Source organism: Egretta garzetta, unplaced genomic scaffold (assembly GCF_000687185.1).
Source record: "Egretta garzetta isolate BGI_Z169 unplaced genomic scaffold, ASM68718v1 scaffold211, whole genome shotgun sequence".
Taxonomy (NCBI): domain Eukaryota; kingdom Metazoa; phylum Chordata; class Aves; order Pelecaniformes; family Ardeidae; genus Egretta; species Egretta garzetta.
The window spans coordinates 247,137-257,980 of record NW_009258673.1 but is presented as its reverse complement, the minus strand read 5'-3'; the positions used below and the strand labels follow the sequence as shown (position 1 = coordinate 257,980).

The 10,844-nt window shown below is 41.7% G+C and overlaps 1 protein-coding gene across 2 annotated transcripts in view; it reads left to right on the top strand.

Moving 5' to 3' along the window:
- Positions 1-2,848: 2,848 nt before the first annotated feature.
- NEK6 (NIMA related kinase 6) overlaps positions 2,849-10,844 on the top strand; it is a 45,668-nt gene continuing 37,672 nt past the window's right edge. For both annotated transcript variants that reach the window (XR_004841179.1, XM_009648816.2), the window contains exon 1: positions 2,849-2,969. Coding sequence is in view for 1 of the 2 variants with exons in the window: in XM_009648816.2 (XP_009647111.1) it covers positions 2,877-2,969 (93 nt within the window). In the remaining variant the exon portion in view is untranslated. The remainder of the gene's footprint in view (positions 2,970-10,844) is intronic.

Here is a 10,844-nt window from a genome sequence, read left to right as displayed (position 1 = left end):
GAATAACTGTTGTTATTGAGAGTAACGCCTGCCTTCGCCTCTTGATATGCAGCAGGTACTCCAGCTCTCACAATGCTTTCCTAGCGAGCGGTTGTTGGTGCAAGTTTATTTGCTTAAGAAACAAGAAGAGCCTTTTCTCCATTCTCTCCCTGATCCTGCACGTGCACATGTTACGGTAGCTGGTGTGGGGAAAGGTTTGCCAGAGCTAAAGGCTTGCCTCACTGAAAACTGTTAGAAGAACCAAGCACAACTTGCTACAGAAATTCTTCTGCATCATATTTTCTCCCCCACTCCCCCAAATATTTAAAATACCTTTGTATTTTAAATTAAGAGTTAGTCATTGCCCGAGTGCCAGGCATGCACTATTAATACACTAATGAGGTCAGGTTGTGCTCTTTCACTGAGTGAATACTTGCCAAAACTCTTGAAACAAGTTTCTGAAAATGCTTGTGTTGGCCACTAAATCTTCCCTTGTCACCGTTACGCTTCTGGTCGCTGCTAAGGACAGCGAAAATGCGACTCTAAATGACATGTTGCCTAGAGCTTGTGTGGATAACAAAATAACTAGCTGTGAATAACATTATTAAATAAGCAAAAAAAAAAAATGCATACAGCCCTTTGCGGGGAAAGGCTGTTGGTGTATTTATCATGCGTGTTCTGTATAAGCTGTGAATGTATTTTGAGGACTGGCTTTGCTTGCGGGGCCAGAGCCTGACCCCAGAACCAGCATGCAGCAAGGAGCACGGTGATCCACTCTGAGTGTCCCCAGGGTAGCTGGTAAAATTACTGGGATTTGTCCCCAAGTCAGGCTCAGACGTGGTGACGCCAATGGTTAAAGTATGTTTTTTGTTTTCTGGGAGAGCTAGAAAATAAGTGTATGCCTGGTCTCTTGTCCTTCTGCACACAGAAGATGCATCTGGCAAGCTTTCGGCCAAAAGCTCGTAACTGCCCCCTGCTCCTGGTTACTGCAGTGTTCCCGAAGTCCATGCCAGCTCTGTCGGAGGAGGATTAGTTAATCTGGGATCACATTGTTGTTGCAGCACTAGGAATGTCTCAGCGGCCTGATGGGCAGCTCTTTACAACTTCGCAGTACAGTTTTTGAAGGGGAGCGGACTGTCATTTCAGGTTGCTGTGCTGTGCTGGCCTGGAAGCCGCAGCACCTGCGCGAGCCTTCCCTCTGCAGGGGGGGACGCGTGGGATCCGAGTGGGCTCAGCATCATGGCTGGCGTTCGTGGGCAGGGGTGGCTTGTCCTGATGCCGAGGCAGTGCGGTTGTACACGCACGCTCGGAGGAACGCTGTATTTCTGCGCAGCAGCAATGAGCGGTCATGCCCATACTGCTGTGTGTTAGACTTGGGTGGCATTTCCAACCGTCCAGCATCCTATTTAAACAGTGACAAGCCTGGTACGTCCACTTTGGGAAATAAGTTCCTTTGCCTCATTCAGCCATTGTGGGGAATTTCACTTCTAATTTTTTTTCCCCCTCTCTCGCTTTTTTTTTTTTTTTTTTTTTTAAATTCTAAAAAATGAAAACTGGCTACCACACTTCAGATTTCTTCTGATTGGTTTGTGTTATGGTTGATTATAACCTGTACTTGTGTCTCTTCCTTCCTTCCTGTTACCCACAAGCTTTTGCTTGGTTTTCTAATACTGCTCAAAATAAAACTAATCTTGTCATACTGTGAAATAACTTGATTCGAGATAGACCCAAGATGTGAGGTGTAGAAGTCTTGTGTTACAGGTGCTGGATTTCATAGCTCTTCAGCTGTGCATAAATGAAGGCTAAATTTTATTTTGTGTTGTGACTCAGAACTTCACAAATGAGATTTCTGCACTTAAAAAAGGGAGGGCAGACTGCACTGGTCTCCATAGGGTAAAGGGTAATTTTAGAATTAAAATGAAGGATCATTGCAAATCACAATGGTGAATTTATTTTTGCCTCCTTGCAGTAAGCTCTGTATCTCATAACTTTTGCTGGATTCTCTTCTCCAGCACTGCATCCTTTTAATTTCTGTAATTTTTTGGAGGAAATTCTGCGGGACAGCTGTGCTTAGTAATTGCTGCAGGTAAACTGGAACAAAACAATTCATGGAACTTTCCCTTGTTTGTTTGTTCTTAGAATAATATTTTGATCTCATGGCATCTAATACAGTTTCTAGCTACTGCTTCCTGTGGCTTACCAACCTGCATAAAACCTTTTAATTTGGGGGTGGGGAAGAAAGACTGTGGGTAAGGCTACGCTTTCAGGTCGTCCCTGGCCAAAGACAGCTACAACTGTCTGCTAGGACTTTCTGACATTTTTTGTTTTACAAATGGAAACGTGCTGACCTTTCTTGAGTTGTCCACTAAAGTCTCCAATACCGCTGGGGACCATCCAGGCTCGGTAGTTCTAGGGAAGCGACGCTAGCTGCTGTTGCAGTTGACAAAAGCAATGCCTGTTGTAGATAACGTACCACTGGCCAAATAACCCCCGGTTCTGCTATTTTGCTCATTATGAAGTGACACTGGTAATATTTGTGATATTGGCATTTTTGTTGTGTAATCTTGGGGGAGCTGGGGTAGCCTTGACCGGTTGCTGCATCCTCCCAGCTTGCAGGCGGCAGCGGGCGCGTTCTGGTCCCTCGCTGACGGGCTGAGCTCCCGCGGGGCTGGTGGTGGATAAGGGTTTTCTTTCTTTGAGAATTGTATGCGTGAGTCCATCCGAGGGAAGAAAGGGGAGGAATCAGTTCTTGCTGTCTCGATGTACAACCACGTGTGGGCACACCCCTAGGAAGAGTTCCTTGCTTTCAGCGCTGGATGGGCAGTGATGAGGCTTCTCTCTCTCTCCTCTTTCTTTTGACTGCAGCAGAACTGTGAGGCCGAGTTTGGTATGACACCATGGAAGGGCAGCACAACCACCCACATCATCTAGGGGACCAGAACAACCCTCTCTGCAAGCTGCCGGGGCAGGAGTATCAGCATGATCCTCAGGTAAGCACGTGTATCTCTTCAATCTTTCTCCTTCTCTACTTTCTTCCCTTCCTTCTATAAAGGTCTATAGATTTCTTGGCATTTAGCCTTCCCCCTTTTGTTTGTGTTGCAGTTATAGCAGTTTTAGGGTATATCCAGTTTGGGATTCTGCCAGCCAGAGTTTCCTGAATCTAGTCTTTTGCTGATAATAAGAGAAAAAGGAAATACTTTGCATTTTGCTTAAAGCAAGTACTTTTAAAATCATCTTATAAAAACATGTGCTGGTTTGGCTTTCTCTTCTCTTTGATTCCTTGAAGAAAAGGCCAAAGAAAAGCAGTTGACTGTGTAAATGAATAAATGTATTTTATTTCCCTTTATAATAAATGCTGAAGAGGTAATTACCACACAGAAGAAAAAGTTCATCCTACATGGAACTGTAGGCTCTCTGACTTAATTCCCTGTGAGTCTCTGGAATATCTCTCGTGATGTATTTTGTCTATACTCTTACCAAGTTTCACTGCAGTGGCTCATCTCTCTCCTCCTCTGCCCTTCCGCAGAAGTGCGCTAAACCGAGGGTTAGACCTGTACTCAGTCATGCCGGTGCCTTCGCTGTGATCGTGAAACTTGCGTTTTGTGAATTCTGGCTGCTTGCCTTTCTTAGACTGTTTATCGGCACAATTAGGTTTTACCTATGTGGATTTTAAGGAATAAACAAAGCATCACGGAAAGTCTGTCCGAAAGGCGGCCATTGCAGCTGTGGTGTAACCCTGGGGAGGGGGCTGGGGGTGTCAATCTGTTATTCCAAATGTGCAGCCCAGTGGTGATTGAGGTTATTGACCAAGGAGAGGTCGTTAGGACAGTTGTATCACATCACAGGGCAGGATTTGGAAAAAAACGAGGTTGTCTACACATAAAGTACTGTGTGTCTTACACGGCACTGCTGGGAAAGTAATGTTGTATGGAGCGAAGCCCCCCTCTCCTAATGTAGCAATTTGTCATATTAAGTCATTTAATAATAATTGAATCCCCTTGATTAATCTCCTAGAATTAGCCAGTTGCATTTTGAGCAATTAAGGTTAATTACTGCCTCATTTGGCAGGATAGAGCCCCTGTAATTATTTCATGAACAAGATTAGGAAGTGTTCCTGCGCAGCAGATACGTTCATGGCATCTTAGAGCACATGTTAGAATTTGTAATGACATAGTTAAGTGTAATTAGTAGCTAATAATGTATGTTCTGCTGTTATGCTGATGCTGAGTGGGCTCATTTTGCTGGATGGTCATTGTTCAGTGAAACCTCCCCTCAACTCGCTTAATATCCAAGTTGTGTTAATGGAGGTCTCTGAGTGTATTAACTGTTCTGAGAATGATCTAGTTTGGAATTAGGATTGTAGAAAGATTTTCTTTTGTTTCTGCTGTTTAATTTTAAAGAAAAAAAAAAAAAGCCGTATAACAAATACACAGTCTACCAGAGAACAGGAGAAAACCTCCTCCCCTCAGCAAACTCAGCTTAGAAACTAACAAAAATGGTGCTATTCAGAGGGCAGGTGACCTTACGTTGATGGCATGATCTGATTGCTCATTACGTATTTCTGATTTTTCCGTTTTGCAGGAACATAATTACGTATCATTTTCAATTTTCTGGTACCTATTACCTGGAGGAATCCAAAATTACTTCATTTCTTTCTTCTGAAGGTATAAGTAATGCAGACATGCTATATAATAGCTTGTGGAAGAGAGAGAGAGGTTTGGGGAGGGAAAACTGACCAAACTTGTCTTAGAAGAAATGTCGTGCATGGCAGGGGTAAAAGCTTAAGCAGAAAAAACAGAACTTGAGCTTTTAGAGTCGCAGGTGAGGGGGTTTGTATGGAATGGCCCTCTCTCCCTTCCAGCCCTTTCATTCAAAACTACTGTGTCACCCCCAGAAAGCCTGGAGCAACGGTGTGCTCCTCCAGGAGAAACCTTTCCCGTAATTACGCTGCTTGCTAAAGCTTTTTTTGTTCATTCTGACAGAGGAGTTATTTCTGTTTTATAACGAGGTAGTGTAGAGCTGTGCATAAGTGTGTCAGACTTTTCTGTCTTTAACTACTATAGTTCAGTACTAAGATGACACTTTTGAGTAATGCTTCATATTTAGAAGTTTTCTAATTCAAGTGAATATACAAATATACAGAAGGCCCAATAAAATCCCGGGTTAGCTGCTGGCTGCCTTACCTGCCCAGCGTTACCTTCATGAAGTTCGTCAGCAAGAGACAAAACACTTTCCAGTAATGTTCCAGAGTGGAAGTGTCAATTATTTCGATCTCTAGATTACTTGGTGTTTGTAGCAGTCAGCAACAAAAGTTATTTAGGAGTAAATCAGTGATATAAGAATACGGAGCTGTAATTTTTGACTTGGTTTTTGTACTATACAAACATCATAACTCACATGTAAAGAACCCTTTTATACTCCCACAGCTTAGCAGCAGAGCTGTTCACGGTAGTTTGATTTTGGTTTGTGAATTGAAGATGGATTTGAACTGGTCATCTGGCAGCAAAAAAGTCTCTTCAGTTTATCATTTTCTGAAATGCTTGGGTTATTTCTACGTTAATATTAGTTTCTTTGAATATCACCTTGGTCTGCTATTTTCAGGCTGGTATTCCTCTGTTGCCTTGTCATAAGCTAGCACAAATATCTGCTGATAGGGTTGTTAAAACTTTGAAATCCAAGCCAAGTTCTTCAGCAAACTTTAAATTCTAGGTAACAGCTCAGGTTAAGGATATTTTTGATGACTGTAGTCTAGTTTGGAAGCTGCAAATTGAAAAGCCTGATGTGTCCTTCGATAATTACTTGCCTACCTGTTGGAAGGCCAATCCATATTTTAAAAGTTTCCTCATCTCTTGTGAGCTTAGAAGTTCTTTTTTAATCAGTCTGTTCTAATGTATTCTCATAAACTCACACTGGAATTTCAACCTCGCAGCACGCAGAATTCCTTCAGGTAGGCATTATTGAATGGAGATGGCTGTATAATTTGGGACATCATAAAGAGGTTTGAAACACTGACGTTGGTAGTAAATCACTGCTTGTAATGTATACGTGTTCAGCTGGAGGGGCTGGAGCTTCCCCATCTACTACTGCAGATGTCTTTTAAAGGTGAAATTAGTTTATGGTAAATGTCATTCAGATGAAGTATGCACTTTAGAAGCGAGGAAACCATTGCTTTAAAATTAATGATGCATTGCAAATATCAGAAAAAAACCCACTTATATCCAGTGTAAAGATAATTAAAATTCAGGTCAGAAGTGTATGACTTAGTCGGGCTAAATTTTTTAATGAGATTTCAGAAAATTAATTGGGCGAGTATGTTTTTAGTCTTCTAAAGAATATTTCACTTCATGGCACTACAGGGAAGATGCTTTTATTGGCATCTAAAGATTGTACTGTCTGGCTTTTTAACTGTTGGTTAACCAATCTTTAACAATGTTTAAGTTGATTACAAATAATCTAAACGCCTCGTGACCTTGGAGCCATTTGTGCAGAGTGGGGATTAGTGCTGGTTGTCCACATGCCAATCAGACAGCAGTAAAACAACTCACTTTATTATTAATTAACATTAGCACTCTGGGTTTATATATTGTGCAATTAGCAGAGAACATTCCCCTTTGTTCAGCTCATTCAGGCTTATTTTTTTCCATGCCTCTGGGAGCAGCAGTCATACAGGCATTGCTCTGCAGCACATTAGTATTTTACTGATATTTTTGTCTTCAGTCTCTCAGCGCTTTGCCTGAAATATTGGGTTAGAGGCTGCAGGAAAGGCTGCTTAGGGAGCGTTCTCAGGACTGTTCAGGTTTTCCCCAGCTCTTAAATAATTACAAAGAGGTAAATTTATTGGCCAACCATTAATTGTTCTGGAGATTGAAAGTCTTTCTACGGAACATTTTTTTTTTTCTTATTCTTCCTTATCCCAAAATACAAATTCTGAGATGTACAACTACTCATTTAAAAAAAATAGAAAAATTCTGTTTCAGGTTATGTCCTACCTGCACATGGTTGTAGCAGCGTATGGACGATTTGGGGGAAATTGTATGAAATGTCCAGTTGTAAATTTTGGGGTGTTTGTACTCTTGCGTGCTCAGAGGGTCGCCCGTGCTGGTGCTACGGCCAACACCCCTGAAAAGGTGGAAGCGTAAGTAGAAACTACATCCTGTCACCAGGAGCATGTATACAGCAAGGAACTCTTCGAATCCTTTCGTCCTCCATATTTGCCTGAGTTGTTTTATAATTTGGTATATGGAGACATGTATTCAGCTTTAATAAAGTTCCTTATCCTTGCAGCATATCTCTTCAGGTGCGTACAACACAGATATTTTTTTTTTTTTTTTTTTTTAGTATTATAGAACCTTACTAATTCTGTTTTGCAGAAAATCTTCGTAACACCTCAAAATTTGAGGCTGAAAGTTCTGGCAAACTTCTCCATTAAGTATTGTGACCAGGGCTGTGGCTGCATCCTTTTGCCAGCTTTGAAATTGTTGCTCTCGCATCAGTGAGTACATCCAAAAGAGAGCGTGTATGCCAGAGACGTTGTCCAGAATAGCTTGTTCTTGGAATAATCTCTGCATTTCTTCTTAAAAATGAATAGCCTCTTTATTTGAATGAGGAATTAATTGACTTTACTATTTGGCTTTTTTTTTTTTTAATGGAGTAGTAGAAGAATGAGACTTCATTGTGTGGATAAAGAGAACAGCCTTTGTCTCAAAACTAGTTCTTCCCGGCCTGACCCCTTCCGACAGCTGCCCTGGGAACAGAAGTGTGCAAACAGCCCGATTTTTGTAGTGTCTTTAAAGGTCCAGTGGTTGGGGGGGGGGGGGGGATGGTGTTTTATTTTCTTCTCCCTTTTTTAATTTAAGCTCCCTCATTGACCTTGAAACCTGTTCTGCAGAGACAGTGCTTGGCTTTCCTGTATTCACGCAGACCTGAACCCTTCACTGAGGCCGAATCTGTCCTGAAAATGAGAAAATCTATTTTTGATGAACAGATTTGAAGATGAGGGTGGTATCTAATTTTACACCCAATTTATATCTGTATATGAAAACTCTGAGATTTGCAGGAATAGAGATCATGGTTTACTTGAACGACTAGGTAATGGTTCTTTGACAGCTTTATGAAAAATTGTGGTGGTTAAATGTAGAAAGACTTTGAAAAAACAGAGTTCCCCTTGTCAAAAGTCATGAAATCAGTGAAATGTATGTAAGGCCATAATAGGGATGATATTCTGAGGAGGCAGGTGTTTCTTAGGTAGTCTAAGTGTGTCCTTGTAACAGTATTTAGAAGAGTTACCTGCTTACCTTTAAGTAAAGCCTAAGAGAAGGTTAATTTTACACGGATGTATGGGAAATGGGCTGCCGTAATCAACAGGGAGCTTTCTGGTATGGTTGGTCTAACCTGGGCATGCTCTCCGGTTTATCAAACATCTTCTAGCCTACATGCAAGCTCCATTACTTTAATTAGGTCTGATAGGTTGTGATAGCAAATGCAAATCTAGGTCATTGCATATGTAAATGTGCAGCTGTAGTCATGGAGGATGCCAGAACATATCAGCTAAGGTGTCCAGTCATCACCCAGCATTACCTCCAGCATGGCAAGCAGACTTTATGTGCTAACCATGTGAAAGTGGTTAGGACGCACACACACGCCCTGTCACTTGCCTAACATTTATTTATATTTTCAAGTTAAGAAGTTGCTAGATATTTCTTGGCACACGCTTAAAATATTAATTTACACTTAAACACTCTTGGTTTAAGCACACGGTTCGATGATTTACGAAGGGCAAATGGATACCATCCTTGATTGCAGCATGGATTTCTGCCTTGAAAAGAAAGTTTTGTGGTAGTTGCTTCAGAAAAGTCTTGTTAAAACTGCTACCTCTGTTGTGAATGTGAACTCCAAGGTGGAAAAGCTGTTGCTCAAACTTCCTTACTACTCGGGGAGAGCGTGGCTCTGGAGGCGCACCTTCGTGGGGAAGGAAGTGCTTGGATTCCTTTCTGGTTTTTAATTAGGAAAAAGTGTTTTGTAATTTTATATACCGACACCTTTGTTTTGGCTGGGTAAAGTGATTTGGCTGGGCAGCTCGATTTGTTTAATAGCTCGTATGTAAAAAAAAAAAATAAAAAAATTCAGGGAATTGAGCTGTTCCTGGTTAGTTACCAGTCGAGTTGAACAAATACTGTTCGGACGTTCTTCTGGTGGCTTTGTCACACAAAAAATGCACATAACCGAATGTTTGGTTGGCGCTCCCTGGAATGAAATGAGCGCTCCTGTAGTGTGTACTGGTGAGTATTACTGTTCATCAAGTCCCTGCAAAGAGAGATTGCAACCAATTTAAATTGAGAAAGCTGCAGGGGGTGATCGCTTTTAATATTTCCTTGTCTGGTTTCATCCTGTGTTGCCTTCCTGTGTTGATAATTTAGTAACGCAAAGGGGGATATATGTAAATAAAGCCGTGTTAGCCTGACATGCTGCTGTTTTCTTGGTGGCCCATAGGCTGGCTTTTTCCTCACCAGTGAAAGGATGCTCCCATTTTATTGTGTAGTATACGCTGCGAAATTTAGAGAAACGAATCCTGAATCTTCATTTTAATTTTTATTTTGCTGTGTTACAGCTTGTAAATGCAGTAGGACTTCAAGCAGAGCACAAGTACTGAGGGTGACTTCCCTTTGCTTGCCAGTGCAAACTTTGGTTGCAGCCGATGGTGGCTGCGCAGTGAGGTGGGCAACAGGGCTTCTCTCCGAGTGTAGGGGAGACTCGAGTGGTCTTCGAAGGATAACACTCCCTGGAGTGTTTAAAGGAAATACATGATGAAATTAGCTCCCTATTTCTGTGCGACTCGCCTTCATGATAGCAGCACTAATGCAGCTGCCTGATTTGTGTAGGTGGTTGTTCATGAATTAAAATTTTTATCGTGTCATCTTTAGCCCAGAGAAATGAAAACCATTTCTCACAGCATGAGAACATTTAAATGCTCATGGTGATAGATGGAAAAACTTACCTGTGGCCTTGGCATTTCAGAAGTAATTACTTGAAGTGCCGTTTCATCTGAGAAGGAGTGAGTTTGCTCTTTTAGGGAACTTAAACTGGGAAAGCTGATGAGCGTGATGGCCTGGAGTTACATTTGCAGTTACGTGCCTACTTGAATTAGCAGGGATTGGCTGGATGTTACGGTATTGCGGTTTTGTCTTCTCTGGAGCTCGTAACCGTCCAAGCTTTTCAGTCCTCTCTTTTCATAGCAGTAGGGCTCTGTCCTCAGTTCTCAACGCTGACGCGGGGCGGTGGCGTGGAAGTGCAGGGCACGCTCCAGCACCAAGCAGCCTCTCGCTGCCGGAGAGACGAGGGAGAAGATGACAGCGAAAAGACCTGACAGTCTTTTCACTGTCTGGTTTGTGATTTATGTCTGCCTCTCTGTATCATCAGCGTTTCTAAAACGTAATCCTGTTTCTTGAGTATGCCTGCAGAAGAGTAGCTTTTGTTGTGCGATTCCTCTTGCGTTTGTTGCGTAAGAATGCTGTAAAGGTGACAGTTTTCAAAATAGCTTGTCTTCATTGATTGATGCAGTTCGTGGGTGAGAAATTACTATTTAGGGTACTTTACTGGTGAATTTTCTTAAAAACATTGAATTTTACAACTTTGTTTACAAAACCTCAGCCAGATAACTTGTAGTTCAGAGTCACGCAGACACCTCGAAATCTTTTTTTAGATATCCGATTGATACTTTTTATTGTTCATTGAATAGTAGTGATTTTTATTTATGTTGCAAAGAAAAGAAGTCCAAACTTATTTACTCATCAAAATAAATATGTACGGTAAGAGATCCTCGTGCTGTCTTGTATGTAGTGCTGGCAAAAGACGCTGGACTGGAAGCT